At 42.5% G+C, this 24899-nt stretch overlaps 1 protein-coding gene across 2 annotated transcripts in view; it reads left to right on the top strand.

Moving 5' to 3' along the window:
- Glis3 (GLIS family zinc finger 3) overlaps positions 1-24899 on the top strand; it is a 428158-nt gene that overhangs the window by 116654 nt on the left and 286605 nt on the right. The window contains exon 3 of one of the 2 annotated variants that reach the window (XM_036191632.1): positions 23807-24014. The exons of the other annotated variant lie outside the window; for it this stretch is intronic. Coding sequence (XP_036047525.1) covers positions 23807-24014 — 208 coding nt within the window. The remainder of the gene's footprint in view (positions 1-23806; positions 24015-24899) is intronic. 2 annotated transcript variants of the gene reach the window in all.

The raw sequence follows: 24899 nt of genomic DNA, 5'->3' as shown, positions 1-24899 counted from the left end.
AAGTTGCAGGTTTAGCTAAATCAGACTCCAGTGTCCTGGAGGACTCCACAGAGGTCATTCAATCTCAAGAGCCACAGAAGGCAATAGGTTATTGCTTTAAGACTGCTTTAGACAGCTCCCTCTCCTTCATCCTACATTCTTTTGCTGTATCTTTAGCAGCAATCCTATCTTGACTTCTTCCAAAGATTAGAGCTCTATACTGCACAAAGTCCTCATTGCCCTTATGATTTTTAGAGAGTTCTTTCTGTGGTTGAGCTGCATTTCTGCCTTCTCAGGGCTGGTATGTCCTTTATGGTTGAGGGATACACGAGGAACAGTTTCACCAGCTTCCTACGTGTCAGTCTTGGAGGTTCCGAAGGCTGTGGAGAAATCTGTGTTACTTGTTGGTTGACTGGGTGAGATACAAGGTTTTGCAAGGGTTTGAAGCTCTTGGTTTTTGTTGTTTTGTTTTGTTTCATATAAGATCCATGTAAACTGGGCATCTCTTAAATAGTTGTTGAACAGAATTGAATGTTATGTGATATTTCTAAGTTTTCTAGGTGTGTGAGCAAGCATTTGTCTTAAGGAGCATTGAGTGTCTTTACCCCAAATGCCCATTTTCAGTCTCTCCCAGAGTTGTGCATGCTGGAGTGTGAGAGCAGGTTAACTAGGGACAGTTGCTCCTTATGCTTCATTACCAGATGAGGTCTCTGTGCCAGGGGGCTCCATCCAAACTCATTGACACAGTGAGGAGCACTTCCATTATTTCAGACTCCTGAAGGCAGAGCTTTTCTTTAGAGCAAAGACAAAGAAAGTAAGGCTACAATGCAGAGGAATTCCCTCAGTCTCTAACTGCTAATTGGACAATTGTTCTGCAGTTCTTATGATGCCAGGAAATAAGAGCCCTCTAGCCTCGCCCACTGCTTGTAAACTTCCTTTGAGATGGAAATCTTTTAAAAAATTATGCTGTCAAGTTTGATATGCTCAAATGAAACATTTTCTTCTCTTCTTAGCAAGGGGCTTGCTGTTCCCGAGTAACCTCCATGTTGGCTCCGTGGCACATTTCCATTTGGCAGAGAAGTAACCCTGCCCTGTTCTGCTGAAACCTTTGGTTAATCATGGTTCCACTCCAACTTCAGGTTTAAGAACACAGGAGTAAATTCACCCGGGATCCCTTTTTGTAAAACGTTGAAGCAAAGTGGTCTCAGTTCTCTTGTCTGATCTGTGCGAGTAAAAGCTTTTGAATTCTCTGAGTTTGAAGACAAAAGGAGGCAAGAGAAATCTATCCGGGACACTGTTCAGATCTCACGCATACTCTTAAATAGGTTGATCTTTAGGCACAGCTGTAATGTAGGGGTCTATGTTATTTCATTAATTCTCTTGTCCCATCCCCTCCTCTCTGCTCAGGCCCTTCCTCTGCTAGCTCTCCCAACCACTGGGCCTGGCTCACTTCTTTCCCTGCCCGCCTCCTTACACCCTCTGCAGGACCCATCCACCGCCAGGGAATGGCTCCCGGCATCTACCTCTCATGAACACTTCTAAACTTACTGCTCAGTAGGTAGATTCTGCTGTTTGCTCTATTCACTGTTTTGATGGTGAAGGATTTTTTTGTTTGTTTGTTTGTTTGTTTTTGAGACAGGGTTTCTCTGTGTGGTTTTGGTGCCTATCCTGGATCTTGCTCTGTAGACCAGGCTGGCTTCAAACTCACAGAGTTCCTCCTGGCTCTGCCTCCCAAGTTCTGGGATTAAAGGTGTGCACTACCATTGCCCGGCCTGTGAAGGATATTTTTTAAATGCCCCCAAAGTGTTTGCCCCAGTAAGCCTCACTCTTAATTAGCAGCCAATAAAGGTAGCAGGATCTAGAGCAAGAAAACAGGTTTACTTGGATGCCAGGGAATTTGGGTTACTGTGCATGGGCTGACTCTGCTATTAATTATTTGGTCAGGGAGTCACTTTACCTCTGTGGATTTGAGTTTTAATGTCTGTAAAACAAAGAAGTTGTATACGTTATATCTAATCTTTCTTCCTGGTACATTAGATTTGGAATTTAGAGTCTAATGGGAACAGGGATACATCTGTTTCTCATAGGGGAAATCCTTGTAATTGTTTTTTTTTTTTTTAAATCACTAATCCAGGTTTAAAGGTAGTTTTTTTAAGTTATGAGAGTTTAAGGTTTTCAGATGTGAACTGCAGGAATGAAGGGAAATTATAATTTGTTGAGCATTGGGATTTTACAGAGCTAGCTAGTTTGTTATATGACGTCACCAAGCTGGTTGAAGTGATTTGGCCAAATTCATTCAGTACCATAGCCACAGATCAAATTGGGCTCAATGACTTTGCTGTGGCCAGATCTTCTGGCCTCTGTACTGCTAAGGATGCCCACCCTTGGACCTCCACTTCTGTCCGCCTTGTGGTAGGGTTTTAACTGGATAGTCAAAGCAGAGAATGGTGCTTTTGGCCTGGGGGGCAGTCGCTGACTGGTCAGACTCAACTCTTACTATTATGTAGTTGTTGGTCTGCAAGATGAAAATAGAAGCTACTGAGGAAGAATTCTTAAAAAAGACCTTTAAGCTAGCTATATGTGTAGTGTGGTCAGGTAGAAACTAGCTTTATAAAAGGTCAGGATTGCATTGGAAGTTGTTCAGTTAATGGTATTTTCTATTTACTTCTTACTATGTGTGGTACACTCGCTGTGTTCACGCAGGGCTGTGTGTGTGGGGGGGGCATAGACATTTGCACATTGCTGAATCCTTGTGTGTTGTGTGCACTCAAGACTACTGAATGAATGTAAGTCAGTAGATCTTTTCTGTGGATGAAGGCAGATGTGTATTTTCATGTGTAGTTCTAAATATCATCATTGTCACCACCACCACCATCACCACCACCACCACCAACAACAACAACAACACCACCACCACCACCACCACCACCACCACCACCAACAACACCAAACACCACCACCACCACCACCAACAACAACAACAACAACAACAACATCAACACCACCACCACCACCACCAAAACCACCACCAAAACAACCACCACTTACCACCTCAACCCAACCCCTACCACCACCTCAACTCCACACCACCACTACCACTCAACCACCCACCACCACCACCACCTCTTCCCTTTAGTACCCCAACAACCTTTTAAAAAATCTAATTTTGCTTATCATCATTTTGTACTACAATCCTCTTGATTTATTTCACCGCTGACACCAGGCAGTTGGGTTCTAAGTAAGTGAGTGAGTGGAAAAAAAAAAAAAAACCAAAAAACCAAAATGTGGCGGCGTTCTGTATCAGAAATTTCCCAAAGTAAGAGAGATTGCGTACTAGACATCACATGTTTTGTAGAGGTTATACTTGGTTAATCTGTTTGTACGTGGACTGGACTTGCCTCCATAGATGCTCCCTACTCCTCCTGAGTAGATTTGGAGGCTGTCTGTCTGTTGACTGTACATAGAAGCTGAGTTGCTGAAGGTTGGTCTATCTCAGAGAAACTCGGAGGTGCTTGTTCACTTGTGTCAGAGCTCACACACATTTCACGCAGTTTTCACTTGGCCTACTTACTTGACTCCTGGACTGGCTAGTTTTATGTCAGCTTGACACAAACTAAGGTGGTCTGAGAGGAGGGAACCTCAATTAAGAAAATGCCTCCAGATCAGGCTATAGGCAGGTCTATGAGGCACTTTCCTGATTTAGTGATTGATGGGGAAGGGTGCAGCCCATTGTGGGCATGCAATCCCTGGGATGGTGATCCTGGAGTCTGTAAGAAAGCAGGCTAAGCAAGCCTTGGGGAGCAATCCAGTAAGCTGCACCCATCCGTGGCCTCTGTATCAGCTCCTGACTTCAGGTTTCTGCCCTGTTTGAGTTCCTGTCCTGACTTCCTTCAATGATGGACTGTGATGTGGAAGAGTAAGCCAAATAAACCCTTTCCTCCCCAATTCCCTTTGGTGTTTTATCAGAGCAGTAGCAACCCTCAGATAACCAAGATAGCTTCAAATCCTCACTCTTAGCAAGTCCTGAGCTCTCTGAGCCTTGGGTTTTCTCCTCCTGGAGATGGGATGATAATACTCAGAGCTGTAGAATTAGTTGAAATTGAGAGCCACCAAGCAAGCCTTCCACTAGTATCAGCTCTTATTTTTAACACATAAATGAATCATTATTGTTGATAGCAGTTACATGATTATAACAAACGTGTTCACATGCCGCCAGCCAGTTAACCTCTTTCCACCCCTCGTGGGTTCTGTGCTAAGAAAGGGAAGGGGCCAGGGAGATTTGCTTCATGCCTGTTTCCACAAAGGGCTTCACAGAAAAGGTGATGAGTCCAACACTTTGGAAAGTGCTGCATTGGTGGCAAGCTGTGGGTTCCCCGAGGTGTGGGGTGTGCTTGTGGGGAGCAAGGGCCACAGTGAGGTTAGAAATGGCTGGGAGGACTGGAAGAGGCTGCCCACCCCCACTGGGCTCCTCAGCGAGCTTCCGCTTTCATTTTCTTTTTATCGCACTTTAAATAATAAAGCCCCATTCTCCCTTTGGCCTCTGCTCATCTGCTTGTACTAAAATATGGGTGGCCATCTCCTGAACGTGGGCATTGGTGATTGCCTGTCTTCTGCAGGAAGCTGTGGCCTGGACTAGGGGTTGGGGAGTGGGGGTGAGGCCTGTGGGCATATGAGGCATAGTCTCTACATCCTTGTCTACCTGCTAGTTAAGGGGGGAGGTAACATAAAGCTGTAGGCAATAGACCTGATCAGTAACTTAATAAAATATGCATAAAAACAGTGCTTCCTAGGGGATAAGAGGGGGCAATGACTTTCAATTTGGAATACAGAGCAGAAACCTAGAAAATTCATTTCAAGGAAGGGACGACAACAGTTGTTTGTCGTTGGTGGGGATACCAGGGGATTTGGGGTGGGCTAGTCACAGATCCAGGAGGGCCCCATCTGGAGTGTGTATGAAGGGGGGGGGAGGGCCTATGGTGAGATGTTCTCTATGGCTGTGAATGCAGTAGGAAACGGATGCAGCCAGATCTCACCCCAAATCAGCCATAATTAGTACGATTTTTCCTGAAGCCATTTTCTCTATAACGAGAGGGGGGAGGGGAGATTAGGCAGTCAGGCAGTCCCAGCCTCAGGGTTAAATGTTAACTTCTTTGTGCAGCTAACAACTAACTCAGTCTTTTCTGCAGAGAAAAGAGAGAGAGAGAGAGAGGAAAACCTAATGCCACAGTAACTACTTTGCTAAGGGGAAAAAAACAACAACCTCAAAAGTCTTCTCCCATGTTTATGTGGTTGCTTGTTTTCATTGCAATAGGTTTGTAGCTCTCACAGAGATGTGTGCACACTTGAACAACAGACTGTAGAAGCATCTTTGTGAATTCCCCCTGTGTCTTCTGCAGGCTTTGCAGACAGCTAGCTATTTTAGAACACATTCCTAGTTCAGCCATTAGAAAATTATGGGTTTTATTTGTATAAACTCAGCAGCTAAAATGGCGCTTGCAGAAAGGTGGGTGAGCTCACCGCAGTCTGCTCTGACCCAGGCGAGTTAATGACCTGCCCAGCATTGTCTCCGCCGGTCTGTACTGGCTGACTTCACTAGCGGTTCCACTTGAAGGGAGACATTGTTTCTCTGGGCTGCATTTGTCAGAAGCTCTCTGCTACCGGCCTCTTAGCCGTTCCTGGTTGTGCCTGCTGCCTGTAATTTATGAAACCTCAGAGCAAGTGGCCCTGGGAATGTATGCAAAGTACGCTGCCTCACAGCTTCCCGAGACCCCCAGCCACCAGCGAGATGTAAACACCTCTGTACCCACACATGTACCCAAGCAGACACTGCCTGAGGAAGCCCCACTGTGGGAGGACCTCCTGCTGGAGGTCCCTTTGCTGATGACTCTGATCCCTGTTCATAAAGAGTAATGGTAATGTATAGAATGAAGGTAGGTAGAGGAAGGGGCCCGGGATTGCAGTTTATATTTGCTATAAATATGAAATATGCAGGATGCTGAATTTTTAAAACCTTTAAGTATATTACCTACATAGTATATACATTTTGGTGAAAGAATGACTGGCCAAGGGAGATTAATTGCAGTGGGCTTCAAGTTTTAAACATCAGGCATTAGGATAGGTTGGTTGGAAAACACGGGGTGGCTGGTGAAATGCCTTTTAATTTGGTGTGAGCTTGAAGTACTTGACTCTGAAGATGTCACACATTCAGTCAAATGGAGAAAAAGGGCGGTACAGTTTTTAAAAGTCAAAGGGAAGGTTGGAATGAATACAAAGTCAAGTCCTTGGTATCAGTATCAAAGCCTCACAGTGTACCCCATAAATCAGAGTTGCTATTATGTGTCAGTTAGGAGATATCCTGACACATTCCTTCTGGCCTGTTGTGTGGAGCTATTGAATTATCTTTTCCTTTGCTGTTTGTCTAGAGAACTGTTTAGTTCTTTTATGAGGCGCATTAGAGACAGAAGGGAACCCAGCTGATAAAGAAGTGTTGGAGGCGAGCTTTCTGGAGTGTTCCATCCTTGCTGGAGAGAAAGAGAAGCCAGTGTCGGGCATTGCGTCCCCAGCTGCTAATGCAGAAATCCCTTTGCCAGGCCCAGGTGACTTGGATAAGACTTCATTCTTCTCTGTGTCTGTGGACGCATTCTTGGGAGGATTGCTGCTGGGTAGTGTTGCATGTCAGAGATGAGGGAAGTTTAGTTATTAACTCCACGTAGAGGGGAGAGAGGGGCAACGGGCAGCTGCTGGAATGAGGAAGGGACCTGGCTGAGACATTTCCAAAAGGTCTTTTTGTTGTTTATACTTGTTAATTATTAATATTAATTATTGATGAAAAACGGTTTTGAGTTACATGCCACACATTGTTTAGGAATGAATTATCACACTTCTTATCTGGAACTAGAGTAGATATTAAACTCTTTCAAGTAATCCATATTTATTCATTTAGTACGATTTTTCTCCCGCTTTGAATGCTAAAGACAAGGATGTTTGAGATGTTGGCTTGATGAGTCTGTTTTATGGACCCACCTGCATTTCCGCTTCAATTTTGGTAGCTTCTAACACTAAGTAACACACTAAGAACTGAATTAGTAAGTCAGGCAACGATTTAAAGAGGAATCGGGTACAAAGTAGCCATCTCATGGGTGATGGATGTGGCTGTGGGAGGTAGCATTGCTACATGAGTTGATCACTATTCCAGGTCTCTCTTGCGTGAGCCCTTTCAGGCCAGTGCTCTGGTCATTTCAGTTTCAGGACGGGTCTCTTAAGTTCCTGTTTTGTAACATGTCATGTAGGTTCATATGTGTTCTGCTCAAAATTGATGAGTGAGTGAGTAAATACATCAGGTGACTGAAGATCACTCTGGAATCCGACTCGAACTGGCTAATGCTCCTGGGAAAGTGGAGTGGGAAGAAAAAGAAAGTGGAAAGAGGCAGGAGGAAGAAAGGGGGAGAGAGTTAGAGTTTGGAGGTCCCTGACAGGATGAGACCTGGTGTGGCTTGGGGATTTGGCTCTGGGAATCAAGCTGTAAAAGCCAATGTTTATGCTTCTTGGCATTTGGGGCTTTTGTTTTTTTTTGTTTTTTTTTTGAGACAGGATTTCTATGTAGCTTTGGATCCTGTCCTGGAACTCGCTCTGTAGACCAGGCTGGCCTCGAACTCACAGAGACTCCTGCTTCTGCCTCCTGAGTACTGGGACTAAAGGTGTGCGCCACCACTGCCCGGCTGCATTTGGGGCTTTTTGAATGCTATCAGGTTCATGTAACCTCAGTTCTTAAAGAAGTGATGTGCTGCATTCCTTTTGGGCTTTACTGATTTTTCACTTTAGATTGTTTTGGACCTATACATTGTCATGGTGATTATCATAGCACTGTGCACAAGGACTGGGTCACAGTACTGGCAGGCAAAAGAACTGAATCACCTCTAAGACTAGGTTCTCCTTTGCCAGCCTGGCCTCCTCAGGTTGTCAGTGTTGGTTGATGAAAGTTTCCCACTTGGGAAAGTGGAAGTAGTGGCTATAAGGCAGAGTAGCAGGCTGACATGGATCAGGTCTGCCATCTGAAAGACTTGGCCAGTGCCCTTCTCTGTATCTGGAAGTGTGGTCTACAAGGAGTCGATGGACTGGGTTTTGGCCTGGGAGTTCTGCCTTGGCTGTATGGAGGTTTTAGTCAGATCAGCTTTGCTCTCGAAGGCTCACTTTATTGGGGGCTGAAAACTGCCCGTGTGGAAAAGGGCCGAGCAGGCCTTTTCCACAGTGTGGCCAGCTCGTGGGCTCTGCAGAGAGGATTCCTGGAAGGGACAGTTACAAAGAACAAACAATGCTTGTAAATGAACACAATGTTCTTGCTTGACTGTTTCCCCTGATTTTAAAGAAATGTAATACAGGTAAGTTTTCTTATGTTCTCATTGTGATTTATATTTATGAGAAGAAAAGAAAGGATTAAAAACTGGAGCTTTTTCTTATCAGTGGCTTAGGCTTTTATATCTCTCAGATTCTCAAATTCTGGTCACTATAAAACCACCTAGTTTCTTGTTCTAGTCATGCTTGATATTTTCCCTTCTAGAGACCTTTGAATTATTTTTATTCATAAGTGAAATATGTATTACAGCTTTATTTCCTTTTATTAATAGTTCCTTCTTGCCCTTAACCACTCTTTGACTTCTTGGCATGCGGAGAGCAGTGAGCTCATGCTTAATCATGTATAAACAACCATCTAATTATATGGTTTTGAATTTTCATCTGACCAGCTAAACAGAAATGACACAGAAACGAGAAATCTGACAGCCTCCCTGTCTCGGATACCTGGCCTCTCTCCCCCTCACTCTCTCTTCATGTGTTCAGGAGCATGCATGTTTCAACTTATCAAAAAATCAGTTTGCATTTGCCAAGTTTCTGAGGTAAAATTGTTCTTTTCAAGGCTACGTGTCAAAAAACAAGTCAGTCAGGCTGAATTATCCGTCTTCTTTTCATGCTTCTTTCAGACTCTATTCTTTCCTCCTCTGGATGGAGGTGTTCCCAACATTCCTCTTACTGCTGGTGTCGGATGACGGAACACACTCATGGCAGGTTTCCCAATCCCTGTCCCCTGCCGTCACTTCTGAGGGACATTGGCCTTCTCACCCTCCCTTAGCTCTGACACATTTTCTGAAAGAAGATGGTGGGAAATTTTTATGAAGCAAAGGTGTTCTCTCTGTTTAGATGGACATGGAAAGAACTTGGCCATTCCTTTTCCTCTCTCACTGCTGGATACTAGAATACTGAACACAGAGCAAAACCGCTTGGCTATTTTGACAGTTTCAACACAGATTGTTCAGTGTGCTTGATGGCGGGAAAGAAATGAAAAGCTCCCACTGAAAGACAATCACCACATGACCTTCTGGTATGTGGAATCTACAGCAGTGGGATTCAATGGGGTGGGGGTGGGGTAGGGCAGAGAAATAGTCCCAAATACTAGGAAGTTTCATTTATGGCAAGACAAATGAATGGAGATTCAACATACACATTGGTGACTATAGTTGCCAATACAGTGTTGTACATTTGACATTTATCATGAGGATAGATTAAAATTTTAACACACATGTATAGGTAAGCATGTGACATGAAGGATATATAAACTACATTGTGATGATTATTTCAACACACACACACACACACACACACACACACACACACACACACACACACACTTTAAATGTATGTACCATGCCTAAACTTAACAATGTAATGCTCAACTTTGTGGTTATGTGTGCTTTTGAAGAGAGGATTTCACTGTGTAGCCTAAGCTGCCCAGGTACTGGCTGTGGAGAGCAGGCTGGCTTCCAGCTAGTGCTGGTCTTCTCCTTTCTCCTTCTCAAGGGCTGGGGTTACAAGCATGTGCCACCAAGTTCAGCAAATCATACATTCTATACTTCAGATTTAAGTATTTTCTGCTTGTCAGTTGTACTCTAATAAAGGTAGACAACAAGAAAGAAATGCTTTCCTTTTATTAATTTTGTTTCAGATATTTTGTAGGAGGAGTGTTTCAAAAGTAAGTCTGGCTGCTGTCAGGTGAATGAAGGAGGGCAGATACATATGAATTTGGTTGAAGTAACATGTTTCCTCATTAATCCTTTAGACTTAAAATATAATTCAGTTTCTCAGATTTTTTTTTTCCTGAAACATACATATACTTAAATAGTGAAATTTCATGTACTTAGGTGGTTGAGTTTGCAAGCAGAGAGACTCCAGCTTGAGAACTTAGATTCAGCAACATCCTGCTCAGGTTAATGTCTAGTTGGATGTTGAATATTTAAATGCTGCATGTCATGTTGAAAATACTCTGGTAATGCCTTCCCATCTTCCTGTCCACCACTGGGAGCTACTCTTACTCATTGACTATAAGGTAATAGTTTATCACAAACTGTGGATTTCTTTCAATATCCTCCATCCTTTCCTGGTACAAACAAACCAAAAAATTGAAGTGAGTCTTTTGGCCTGTAGTTGTCAGTTTATTTTATTATTCAGCGTTCAAGAACAGAAGGACACATATCCTGGGCTATGTTTATGGATGGGCTCTCCTGGAGCAGGGGAGAGGAGGAGGTATCCATCTAGCAAGTTCACACTCCACGTACATGATCTGTGGCGAGGTGGGGAAGAATTTTATTTCCCTTCTTATTTACTCTGAAGGACATACTGTCTTCAGTGTCTTTTTTTTTTTTTTTTTGGACAGAGTTTCTCTGTGCAGTTTTGCGCCTTTCCTGGACCTCACTGTGTAGTCCAGGCTGGCCTCGAACTCACAGAGATCCGCATGCCTCTACCTCCAGAGTGCTGGGATTAAAGGCGTGCACCACCACTGCCCGGCATCTTCAGTGTCTTAAACTGTGTTATGTATTCTTTCCTAAGAAGCCACATATCACTAATGAAATGCCACTCCATTAGTATTCTACTCTTCCTTCCTCACTTTGGTTTTTAGCTTTGATATTCAAATTCAGATGAGTAACTAATGCTCCTTTTTAACAAGTATTATTTCAGGGAGAACCTAGGCACAACTCATAATTTGAATTTTTTTCCATACTGGCATCAAAATGTCATAGGATTGTTTTATGGTCTTTTGGTGGTACTGCAGGTCTTGACTGCTAGGTAAGTGCTCAACCACTGAGCTGTATCTACAACACTGCTTTAGTGTTTTGTTTTGTTTTTCCCTTAGAATTAAAATGAGTGTGCCAGGTGTTTCCCCTGCATGAATGATGTGTAGCACTTGCATGCGGTGCCCACGGAGGCCAGTGGAGGGTGCTGGATCTCCTGGAACTGGAGTTAGTTACACAGGATTGGGAGCTGCCAAGTGGGTGCTGGGAATTGAGGCTGGTCCTCTGGGAGAGTAACTAGCGCTGTTGACTTCTGAGCCATCTCTTTAGCCTGTGAGGTTTTTGTTTGTGTGTGTGTGTGTGTGTGTGTGTGTGTGTGTGTGTGTGTACATGCGCCGGTCAAGGTCAGTATCTGTCCTCACGGCTTTTCTTGCTGTAGTTTTTTGAGTCTCAACCTGGAACTCACAGATTTGGATGGACTAGCTTGGCCTGCAACCTCTAGGTATTCTCCTGCCTGCCACTGTCCAGCACCGGAGTGTATGCACCACTGTGCAAACTTTTATGTGGCTGCCGGGAATTGAACTCAGTTCTTCATGCTTGCCTGCCAAGCATTTTACCAGTGAAGCCATCTCTCCAGCCCCCACGTGTATGTTTGGATAGGAAGAGTTTGTGTTGGCTACAGTACTTTCCCTATCATTCAAGCCATTGATGGTTGAGAGTTAGTGCTGGCAACATGGCTGCCTCAGCATGCACAGGGTATTACAGTCACAGTCACTTTAACACTAACTCACCTTGAGTCCGGTACAGAGATGCTTAGATTACACGATTTCCCTTCCAAGTTCATAGACAATATCAGTTGAAAGAAACAAGAAAGAACTTACAGTGTGTAGGCTCCAGCCAGGTGGCTTGTGAGTTGAGGTTTGTGATATTTGAATCATGTTTTTATATTTTGGAAGTTTGGTTAACACTTCATCATTTTATACAGCTATACACTTCTTAACCAAAAGGTAGTTGTTTCAGGCATAAAATTACTGCTGTAATTTTAAATGCATTTGTAGTTGACATGACTTAATATTTAAACTCATATAAGAAATAGCTCTTTAAGAGCATGTTCGCTCCCTTTTTTGTGGTTGGTGGAATATTTATTTAGACTCAGTCATTGTTGGTGGAGTACCTTGATACTCTGCAGTGATGATACCCCAGAAACAGAGCAGAAATGCATAGCTCTTTGACTTCTTTGTTAGACGTGTCCTGAGATGCTTAAGGACCCCTGTGTTGTCTGGGGTGACAGCTCACAAAAGCTAGAAGCTGGGGCACACTGCAGCCTGAAGACAGCTCCAGATTGGATGCTGCTTACATTTTTCTCTGTTACTTTAAACTCCATCCAGGCAGCCAGGAGATCTTGCAGAAGAGCTGTCCCAATGGCTTGAGACTCTGACACATCATAGTGCCACACACACAGTAGGTCAGTGTAACTAGCTCATGGCCTTGGAAGACCGAGGCCTTTTCCTCCACCTAAAGTACGCTTCCTCCCTGCTTCCTCTCATTCTTTCTTGTGTTTGTGGAAATCTTTTTCTGAGTAATACCACCTTCACACATTTCCACAGCTGAATCCAGCAGACAGGCTTTGGTGTAAGCCCATTGTTAGAATATAGGCAAAAACTGTCTGATTCATCGAGGACGTGAAACTTCATTGAAGTATCTAATACATCCGAGAAGGGACACAGTGCACCAATAACTGACCCACAAACAGTAAGACACTGAATTCGGCCTGTGCTCCCATTTCAGTGTTTGAGAGTAACGATCTGCTTATTTCACTAATACATCTGCTCTCCTCCCATGGGATTGTTGGAAATTTTGTCAAGGGAAAGCAGTAAAATGTGCTTATAGTTCCTCTTTGGTTTTCGAGGCTAATTGTGGGTGAACTTTATTTAACACTTTTGCTATACTGAGAGTCTCTGTGGAGCAGAAAGGCTTTCAGTTAACTTGGCAAATCATTACAAGGGAGAACAGGAGGGTCAGCAGAAGCCCTCTCTACTAATTAGTTGATAATTGATGTATAATGGCTGAATGATAGGATTTTAGAATATAAACCCTAGGAACAATGTTGAATCTGCCTTCCATCTTTATGAGGTGTCTGGGAGCTATGTACTCTTTATAATATCTTACCAGAAGTACTCAGCGGTGTGGGAAGCAAGATGGGGGCTGATGCCCTAAAAGTGAGGTTATTAGGAGTCCAGACAAGCACGGGACAATTTTCAATTTCTTAGGTATAAATGCAACTCTATTTAATATAGGCATAAAATAAAATGAGTAGGGCTGGTGATTCCATACTTTGTGGGCAACATTCCTGTAATGCTGACTAAAGCTGGAAGCATGCTAGTGTAAAAATTATACCCTTGTGAAATAAACACAGGAGAATCAACTGAATCCCTGAAGGCAAGTTAGTAGAGGGTTGTAAGGTTTGTAGGACTCTCCCTGGGTTAGGATTTGACCTATTTATTGGAACACTTTGGGAAGGAGTCACAGGATAGACTTTATATAATGCACCAGACCTTAAACTTGATCTTCTAGGTCCTTAATAAAATTTAATTATAAAAAGCTCTGAATTTAATTTAACTAGCTTATATAATCATTGCTTTCTGAGTTTTCATTGCCCACACTGGGCCTTCTTCACAACCTAATTTCTGTTTCACCGGTTGCTCCTTGTCTTCCTCATGTCTTGGACAAAGAGTTTACTCTTGGGTGAACTCCTAGTGGCATGTATCATGTCTTCTAGCATGGAGCCTCCAATGTCAAGACAGTTATGCCAACAGTACAGAGCCCCCGATGTTAGGGAGCCAGTTATGCCAACATTATCTGGTTAGTGGGCTCAGAGGGGAGTCTAGAAGTTTACATTGTTAAGGAAATACCTTTGTGATGCTCACATACAGCCCGGTATAGAATCACTTGATGAAATGAAATGTCTAGCTTTCACGTCAGAACGTGCCAGCTTTCTGGTCCTATCACAAAATACTTAAGGGAATTAACTTACAAAGAGAGTAGATTATTTTGGCTTAGAGTTTGAAAACATGCGGTGCACCGTGGTTCGTGGAAACATCTGGTACACAGTGGCTCCATTGCTCTCGAGCCTGTGGGAAGGTACCAACCATGTGAGCTTCTTAACACTGGAGCAAACTCATTTGGAAGTAAAAAAGGAGAAAGAGGAGACCAAGGTCCACAGTCCCCTTCAAGGGCACACTCTCAATGACCCAGAGTCTCCCTCTTATGATTTGTATGAGCTCCCAATAGTTCTAGGCTATTGACCAACATTCCAGGTCCCAACAATGGCCCAGGTCTTTTGGACTGACAGACTGATCTAGCTCTTCCCTTGCTTTGTGCTAGAGTCACCTTCTAGTAATTTCCATGACTGTAGCCTATTCTTCCTCATCCATGTGCCTTTTCTTTCTTTATTGTTTTAGCTTGTTAATTTCCATAGAATTAGAATGTTATTCTTGAGTGACTCCCCAAAGAGGAAGAGTCCCTAAAAATTCAGTCTCCCCAACATATGTATTTTGCATGCCATTTGTTCCTCTGAGAGATTATTATATGCATTGTAAGAACTATAAGAAACCTTGTAGTAAAACATATGCAACCTTTGTCTTACTAAGATATATTAAAGTTGTTTAACCATGGGCATCTCCAGAAGCTTCTTCTTTTACTACTTAAGTGGCACACCTTTGGAAGTTCCAAAGAACGTTGTGAAATGTCAGTAAATTATCTATAACGTAGTAACTACTCTCTTTCTTCTTCGAACTCCTGTCTGTAATTTAGCTTCATATTCAGCCCTGCACAGTACATTGACCCTATCTGATGCCTCCTAGGTGAGTGTCTGATGTCAGTAGATCGTCAGCTCTGCGATGACAGGATGCTGTACCCAGTGTTTCTTCTCTCCCATAGATGTGTGCAGTTCTGAGCACTTGCTAATGCTAACATTTTTATTCCTGTTCTTTGGCATTTCTAGCCGCTCTTCCGGCCTTTCTGTGTCTTAGAGGGACACACTGTGCACTCATATGCATTCAGTTCTTGGTCAGTGCTGTGTTTGAGCAGGGAGACACTGCAGATCTGCTCAAACACTCCACAGGAAGTCTTGTGTGCTTGCTCTGCAGGAGTTTATTGTTGCCAGTTCTTAGGCGGCCTGTGAGTGAAGGCTCAGAGGAGCTGGTGACAGGGAGCCGGTGGCCAGTCTGGCTGGGTTTTGCATGGGGGCCCTAGGAGAATCCTATCCCTCTCTTGCAGGTGAAAGCATGCACTTTTCAGAGTTCTCTCAGCCATCTCATGGTTACCCCCATTTGAGGAGAGAGAAGGGAAGTCAACATGATACAGTACCTTGCCCCAAGCTATGTACTTTATTGTGGGTGAACACCCATATTTCATTATAAGACAGGAGTTTGTGGTAGAAAGGTAGATTTATTTCAGCGTTTGCTTTGAGACTTTATTAAAATAGCTATATTTTCATGGTTTCTCTTAAGAACAGATGGGGGCAATGTATGATAAATCATATTGCTTTTAGAATTAAGCATACATATTCATGTTTGTAGAGCTTAGACATGTGGAAGGACATGTATTTGACTGAGTTGAGTCTCTTAAAAGAATACTGCTGCAGGGGTTGGGGATTTATTAGCTCAGTGGTAGAACGCTTGTCTAGCAAGCGCAAGGCTCTGGGTTCGATCCTCAACTTAAAACAAAAAACAAACAAACAAAAAAACCCAAAAGAATACTGCTGCAACTGGGCACACATGAAAATATCTTGGTTTTATATGTACAGCTACATTATTTGACCTTAATGCATCTTATTTTAAATTTGAAATGTAAAGAAATGTGATACCAACAAGAAGTCACTAGTACAATCAAATGCTTTGATATATGCTAAGATAATACTCTGAGACCTAAAAATACATATGCTATAGTCCTAAACAGAGTTTGGAACCTATGGGAGTTGTCACAGTATGTAGAATATTTCTTCCTTATCAGAACATCCTTTTGTATTAATGGAGGATAGATTATAAGGGCAGAGTTTTCAGTGGTAACTCAGTGCTCTTCCTGTCTGGGTCCCAGAACCAGACTGTCTTGCCCTGTCTGTCTGGGGCAACCTAATTGCTACATGCCTACCTTGTAAGGCTTGCCTTGCATGGCCATCTCTGTCCATCTGACTAAGTTTATCCATAGAGGGAAACCGAGTTTCTTGAGCCACATTTTCCTATCTAGTCTTTCTTCTACATTAGAGAAAGACTGGGCAGTTCCTTTCTTAGAGAATAAGGACTTAGCAAGAGGCATTAGTACTTTTGGGGGTTCATAAATAATCATTTCTGCCATTATGGCTCAGTTTGTATTACTTAAAAATAGTTCTGTACCATAGTGATGATAATCACAGCACAGACTCTTGACTGAGCAATGTATGTGTTGGTTCTCAGTAATCCTTTGAGCTGCCTTGTAAAAGAATTTGAAATGTAACACTGACCTGCTAAATGGCCAAGGTTCTGCTGGCTGTGCAGGACAGCCACCTTCTCCCACAAGGACTCAAACACTTTTCCATAGCATGTCAGATTTGTTTGCTTTTGAAAGTGATATGAGCCTTCACTTACGGGATGGAGAGAGAATTCTGTGGTCAAGAGCACTGACTGCTCTTCCAGAGGATCTGGGTTCTGATTCCCAGCACCTACATAGTGGCTAACGTCTACCTATAACTCTAGTTCTAGGGGATTAGAGCCCTCTTCTGGCACCCATGGGTACTGCAAACATGCAGCGCACTCAGAATAGCACTCATATGTTTTTGTTTGTTTGTTTGTTTTTTTAATCTCAAAAGGTTTGTGTTGGACTTCTCTCTGGATTGATTGAAAGAAACATGCAGGGGTATTTAAGTGCTTGGAACTAGAAACAGTGGTAAAAATTTGAGCTTCAAAGTTGCATAAGTTTTACTTCAGAATGGCCTAGATTGGTTTCCAGCTATGCCTCAGTTTTGTGATCACCGGGAACAAAGGAAGGACTAGACTTGTAAAAACTTTGTGCAGTGAAAGCTTTATTGAGAAGTTTAAGAAAATACTGTTTCTGGAGCCAGTGAGATGACTCGGCAGCTGAGGGTACCTGCTGCCATGCCTGACAGCCTGGTTTGGAGTCCCCGGATGGAAGGAGAGCACCACCGCATGCACACCTACATATGTGCATACAATTGCACACATGTGCAGACAATGAACAAACAAATAAGTGCTGAAGATCATGCTTCCGCTTTTCCTTGCAGACTTTTGAAAGGTTTTTGTTTGTTTGTTTGTTTGTTTTGTTTTGGGGTCAGAACTGAGAAAAATTTGAAATCCTCTTTTCTGTTCCCATACTATTGCTTTGTTGCAAATTGTAATGGAGGCATTTCACTTGAGACTGACACCTGAGTCTGAGACAGTGAGATTCTTTCTAAAGCACTGAGCTGACAGAGGATGAGGAGAGTCAAGAGTGGCATGATGCTGGAGTCCTTCCAGGAAGGACTGGGCCACCATGTGTGCGTGTGCGTGTGTGTGTGTGTGTGTGTGTGTGTGTGTGTGTGTGTGTGTGTATCTTGTGTCTGTGTCTGTTACTGTGTGTATGTGTGTCCGTGTATATATGTATGTATGTGTGTTTCTATGTGCTATGTATGTCTGTGTGTCTGGCTGTGTGATTGTGTGTCCCATGCACTGTGATACGTCAGCATTATCCCCTGAGTACTCAAGGGAAAAGAAATTCCAGAAACAATATAAAACGGTACTGGAGACAGTTGTTTCTTTCTTTTCTTATTTTTTTTGAAAAACATGTTCATATAATATTCTGATCACGCTTTTCTCTGCACTCATTCCGTCTCCACTTCCTCACTCACAGCTCCATGCCCCTTCTCTCTTTAAAACTCACAAACAAAAACAAGAATGGTACACATCCCCCACAACAAACGGAAAACAAAATATACAAGCAAAGGACCAATAGAAAAAAGCAAAATGAGACAAAAGGTCTACAGAAAATTAACATTGAATCTGTTTTATGGTGGTCAACTACTCCTGGCCATGGGGCCTGCTCTGAAGTATGGTTAATTTACCCAGTGAGCCTCCATTGGATAAAATGAGTATTTCCTTTGCCAGTGGGCATCAATTGCAGGTATCTTCTTGGTTAGGGGTGGGAGCCTGAGAGGAAAGGGGCTTCTTTAATAACATTGAGTTAATTTGTGTATATGTGTGCTCATTTATGTGTGTGTGGACATGTGTGTGCACGAACATAGAGGTCAGAGGACAACTTGGGGTATTGTTTCCTCCGAGTCTGTCAACTTTTTTGTTTGTTTGAGAAGGGTCTTGGACTGTTCTGGAGCTGTCTAACTGTGTTACAATGATGGAGTAGTAAGCCGTGAGGATCTGCTTGCCTTCACTTCCCCACTTCTGGAATTACAATGGGACCTGGCATTTCTCACATGGTTCTAGAGTTTGAACTCAGGTCCTCAAGTTTGCAAGGCAGACACTCTACCCACCAAGCTATCTTTCAGCTCCAATTCAGCTGGCTTTTCCGAGCATTCTGTGAGCGCACACACTAAATACGCCACACATAATGTCTCTTTTGGCTCTCAACAGCTGTGCAGTTCTGCAGGCATTAAACTCGTTTTAGCGTCAGGAAACTGAGCCCCAGAGAGCTTAAGCAATGTGGGAAGATTATAAAGCTGGTGGGTAGTGGGGCTGTGATACAGGTATGTGCTCTTGACACTCATGATGCTAGCCTTTCCTTTTCTTCCTTTAGCCTTTCAACCTTTTTGTCACTCTCCAGTGCTCTGGTGTCCAGGGATTTAGTACTCTATTCTTGGAGACCATTGTGGATTAAAACTTTCCTTTATACCCTGTAATCCCGGATTAGAAAGCAGTTGTTCTACATGTATCATTACATGTATTATTGCTAATATGTGAGCATAGTGTTTTCTTTACTAGTATCATAGCCTAGCTGAATGCTTTAAATTTTATAATTATATTGTGGTTATACATTTAGGGATTAAAAATATGAAATCTATGATTTATTCTTGATGGCTCCAGAATTGATATGGGTAAATTCTTGAGTTTGTGTGTTAGTTGAAGAAATGACCTTAGGTGAAATTGGAGATTATTTTCATATTTCTGCAATCTTTTTAGGTCGTAATGTTGCATAGGGAACCCAGATGTTTAAAAGTGTGTATAGTAACACTAACCAGTTGTTATTAAAGCAATCCCCTGCGTTAAGTGACCTGACTATTCCTATTTCAGAAGAGGATACTAGGGTGGAGAGATCTCAAGCACTCTGCCTATTGCCACATAGCCAGTGAGAGCAGGGGCCAGGACTTAAACCTATCTGATTTTAATACTTTTGCCTTGAAAACTCCCTGTGTGTCAGTAGCACTGAACTGCTTAGAAGTTGATCTTCTGTAGTCATGTGTGACCTGATAAAAGCTATTTCATGTGATCCACCTAGAGGCGGGAATTACCTTTTACAAAAACCAGACAGTGGCCTTGGAGCGGACTTAGCCCATCCTTTCACGGCTGGCTCCATGGGCTGCCTGGATCCCGGTTAGCATTCTCTAAGTGCCAGGTGATTAGCGATAGAGCAGCAAAGCATTGGTTCTGTCATCCCTACTTTCTTATGTGTGTTGACATTTCTGTTACCCTTTGTATCAATGTGAATTTTGAGAACCAGTGAGTAGATATAAGCCAAAGTTAGGAAAGATGTAACCTATTTATGATAAGTACAACCTAATTAACCTTGCTTTTGGAGGAGAGCCTTTCAAGTAATGAAGACATTTGTGAACATCAAGGCCCTTCTAAAGCGGCCACTCAGTTTAGAAACTCAGAGATACAAAATGTTTTGGGCTTCCCACTAGCACAGGGTGATCTTGGCTAGAACCTATGTGGTACTCAGAACACCATCCTCTCAGATCTTTATTTGAGCAGTAAACACATTTTTAAACACACACCATGTTGTCTCTAAAAATAAGTGATATTTCAAAAAGAAAACTGATGCCCAAGTCATTGGCACATCTGGTAGTCAGAAAAGCTGTATGGTTTGTTTATACAGAACAACAAGCCAGGGAACATTCAAACTTGGCCAGTTGCAAACTTCTATCTGTGTTGACACCTGGCTTAAAAAAAATTGGCTGTAGGCTCAAAACAGAAAGAACACTGGAAATGGGCAGAGAATTAAACAACATCATTTACTATCTTGTTTTATGCAAGGAGTTATGAAGGACTTCTCTTCTTTAATAAAGCAGCACAGAAAAGCAAGGGCAGGCATGAAACAATATCATCAGTGACAGTAGCTGCTGACATCCATAGGACCTACTCTGATGCCGAGTCCTTTATTTGTGCTGTTAATACTAGATGCAAAGCCACCTCATGAGGCAGCATCAATTTCTTTTCCTGTTTGGAAGATGGAAGAATAGAAATACTGACTACAAATCCTCAGTAATTTGCCTGGGTCACACAGAGAGCCTGATCCCAGGCAGGCTGCCCACAGAGTCCACATTCCTACTGAGTAGCGTGCAGCTGATTCTTACGTCTGGTATTCTGAAAAAGAATTAGACTCTCAATGCTTTGTTAATAGTGGCTCTTGGTACAGGTCTTGTTTACTTCCCTCTGTGAGACAGATGGTGCCATTTTCTAGAATGTTCTCATTGCTGCGTACACGTTTCTGAAAACTCACTGTTTTCACAAGCTATCACTTTTGTGTGGTTAGAGGCTGTTGAAGTTGGTCCGTGTGTTTGGAGTAGGGGTAGGATGGTGCATGGTGATGGGATAATGGGCAGAAGAGGACTGAGGAGTCTTTATTACAGAGTCCAGGCTGGAGGGGTCTAGGTCAGCACAATGTTCTGGACCAGGAGAACTGATACACCGTTACTGCTCTGACCAGCTTCCTCTTTCATTTAGCCAGATCATCTACACTGTGGAGAAGCATCAAAGGATTGACTCAATTTGGATTTTGTTTTTAAGTGGTCCTATGTTTCATAAAAGATGGTTAGGAGGGCTTCTGTGAAAATAGCTGGGTAATATTTAATACTCACTGTAACCATTTTTAATTTTCACGTATTCATCCACAGCTTTCTAATAGGCTGGGTTCTAAGGAAGCAGGTACACAGTAACAAGGGCTTCAGTTTTAAGTTGAAGCACAGAAATGAGAGGGATGTAGCAGGTTCATTCCCTGATGTTTGAAAGGATGGATCACCCAGCTCTGCCCAGTGAGGGTGGAAGGTGGGCACTGTGACCTTTGGGTGGAAGCTTGAAGATGCAGAGGTGCTCCCTAGACACATAAGTTACAGATACAGCTTGAACAAGGTTAGAGTAAGAGCGGCAGTCATCACATCTGGCAGCTGCTAACTCTAAGGTAGCTAGCTGTGTGTTCATCCCATCTGTGAAGTAGGGATACTAGGCACAAAGTTAGTTGCCTCTTCATGTTTTTACTACATAACTATGTCTATAGCATATATTTTATATAAATATATTTAATATTATAACCAATATAATAGGTTGTTCATGCTTTTAATATAGATGTATATACACACAGGATTTAAGATTTGACAAATAGTTATTAATATGCTTTGTTACTGAGTTGTATTTCTTGTGTGTACTGATAGAGTGATTAATGTATTTGTTTTAGAGGCAGATAGATGTTAATAGTTTTACTAAGGATGAATAAAGTGAAATAAATTGGCAATTTATTATATGAGAGTATATGGCATTCTGTTTGAATGCTTGACATCTGATGTTGCTTTTAATAGAAACGTATAGTAGCTAAGGATGCTGAGGAGATAACTCAGGTTGTTATAGCCTGGGTTAGGCTATGTGCCCCTGCATCGTCTTTTTCAAGGTAAAAAGAGAGCATATGCAAATAGACAGGATTAAGAATTTTCGGAGATATTCAGTTTATGAGTGTTACATAAAAAGACATACCTACCACTCTTGATGTGAAGACAAAACTCTAATGGTCCAGTGCCATATGAGTCATAAAAAATGGAATATCTCCAACTGGTCTTGGAAGACACAAGATAATGGATCAGAAATCTGCTACAGGAGGAAGAGAGAGGTGAACTTGTACATCTGAAAAGAGATCTAAGAAATTTCTTTTAGGAGTCAGTGATCTTGGAAAATGTTTAAGAGAGGGTTCAGAGCCCAAACTAAAGCATGTGGGTGCCGTGGAACTCCATGGAGCAGTGGAGTTTTTGTAGATACTAATTCCCTGCGTGGCTGTAAGGCAGGCGTGTGCACCTGGATTTTAGCGCTGATGTGGAGCAGGTCCCCTGCCACCTAGCCACTGTGACCCCACCAGCAGAACTGAGGTGTGGCTTTATTTATGGTGCTATGGCAATGGCTTCCAAATCTGTTTTGTCTCAAGGGGCTCTTAGAAGGAAATGTAACCTAAATTGATGCCCAAAGAGTCTTGGCTGTTTGGTTTAATTTGGGGGAAAAAAAACCTTGAAATTTTGCTCTCTAGAGCTAAATAAAATGACAGTGGCAAAATCCACATACTTTGGTCCTAAACAGTGCGATGACAAAGTTAGGGAATCTAGTAAGAAATTAATTTTATTTGTTAGAATTGGGAAGAGTATAAGCCCCTGAGCCTCAACCTGGAAGCCGGCAGATATGCTTGAAAAAGTACATCCATGTGAAGAAATGTCTAAAATGACTCAGCTTTTACTATTATTTTAAACAGATGAGTCATAGCAATGTTAGCTGGTTCTTCTCTGCTTTCTCTTTAACGACACAGATTCTTGTGGGTTTGTTTGCTGTGTACCACACTTTTATTTTTTTTTACATTGGAATGTTATAAGTAATGAAACAAAAAATGTTGTTAAATTCAGTTACCTTTCCAAGTGAATGTTTTATGGATTTCCCATCTTGAATTGTAATCAGTAAAATGAAATAAAATGTTTTATGTCTAATAGCAGTGAATTGGGATGAAGAGGGGAAACCCAAGCTTCAAGGGATATAGCTGGACTACAATTTTCCTTTAAAGAGGCTTTCAGAAGTACAGATTTGCAATCAAATCAGTTAAGTGCTTGCCCCTCCCCCAGCAGTATTGACTTTATTTGCTCTGTGATTTCAAATGTTAGCTACTCTAGGAAAGAGTTGACTTGATAAAGATAATTCCATCTACTGTTCACCCTCACCCTTCCGTTAAAGACATTATAGATTATGACCTTCCGCATCATTTTCAACAGATGATTCTCACCTCTATACACTGAAATGTAACAGCATTTGGTGTGAAGGGTGATTATGAAAAGCTCTCTGCTAAAACAGAATCATATGCTTTTTTGGTGTAATCTATATTAAAGAGATACTCTTGTGCTGGGCAGTGGTAGTGTATGCTTTTAACCCCAGCACTTGGGAGGCACAGGTGGGTGTATCTCTGAGTTTGAGGCCAGCCTAGTCTACAAAATGAGTTCCAGGACAGCAAGGACCAAACAGAGAAAACCCTGTCTTGAAAAACAAACAAACAAACAAACAAAAAAACAAACCAAACAGGAGATACCCTTGCAACACCAGTACTTGGGAGGCGGAGGCAGGAAGAACAGGGGAACATGGCTATCTTTGACTACATAGTAAGTTGGAGGGCAGCCTACACTACGTGAGACCCTGTGTCAAGAAAATATACTGAAAAGAGGAGGTCCAAGAACTGCCTCTGAAGATGAGCCCTGATAGGAATGTGCACGTGTGTGTATGTACTGATTGCTGATGTAAGGGACATGAAAGCTAACCTCATTCATTTGTTTTTAGGGGCTCTTGGCTTTGGGCCTCAGTGCAAGTCCATTGGAAAAGGCAGCTGCAACAATCTAGTGCTCACCAGCAGTCCCATGATGGTTCAGCGACTGGGACCCATTTCACCTCCAGCAAGCCAGGTCTCCACAGCACGCAAGCAGATCAGTCCTAGCTTACCGAGGGCAGTGAATGCAGCCAACCTGAATAGACCTCCTTCAGATTCCAGGTCTCAACTTACGTTTTTTTTCCTCTCCCCTCTCCTTATGGTGTGATCATAACCCACGCGTGTTACCCCTCATCTTCCTGAACACAAATGTGCTCACTCACACACTCACTCAGTCACTCACTCACACAGAAGCAGCTCTTTCAGTCTTAGCTTTGGAGGAGAATGTCTAAAAAGTGACTATGTGCTGTGCTTCATCTTTTAATCAGGACGGATGACATAATAGCTGTTGTCTGCTCCTGTGAGATTTCAGTCTCAGGAGCTGAAGCTTAATTTGTAAAGTTGTTACATCCTTACAAAGCAAGTCACATTGTGGCCAGATGAGATGCTCTGCACATCTGCCAGGTTTTCAGGGTGCACATGGCAGTGTCTCAGGGCTGGTTGACAAGCTGTTGGTCTGTGAACCTGCCTGCCCACTCATCCACGCAGACTTGTATTCAGTACCTACTGTGTGCGTAATGCAATGGTTTTGGGAAATCGTAGAGAGAATAAAGATAGAAACCATGAATTATAATGTGTTTGGGAAGACATAACTTCATAGTTATGTAAGCTTTTAGTTAAATATTTGATTAGGTGGCTGTGTAACTACCTTTTTCGTTCAGCAGAGTTAGACTGTAAAGAAACCACTCCCCTCTAGACAAAATTAATCTTCCCCAGGGTCTATGTGTGTGGGGGGGTAAATAAAAGTGAGCTGTGGTATATCGTTTAAGGTCTATTTCTTTTGAAGATTACTGTTTCATCTTTACAAATTACTTTCTTGGTAAAATAAACAACCACAGTATAGAATTGTTGCCCATGAGTATCAGTTCTGGGGTGACGGATCTTGAAAGGAGTCTCTCTCTGCACTCTTCTCCTGAGGCTGTACCCTACTATGGTGCCTTGCGGTCC

Source organism: Onychomys torridus, chromosome 1 (assembly GCF_903995425.1).
Source record: "Onychomys torridus chromosome 1, mOncTor1.1, whole genome shotgun sequence".
Lineage (NCBI taxonomy): Eukaryota > Metazoa > Chordata > Mammalia > Rodentia > Cricetidae > Onychomys > Onychomys torridus.
This window is presented reverse-complemented; position numbering and strand designations above follow the sequence as displayed.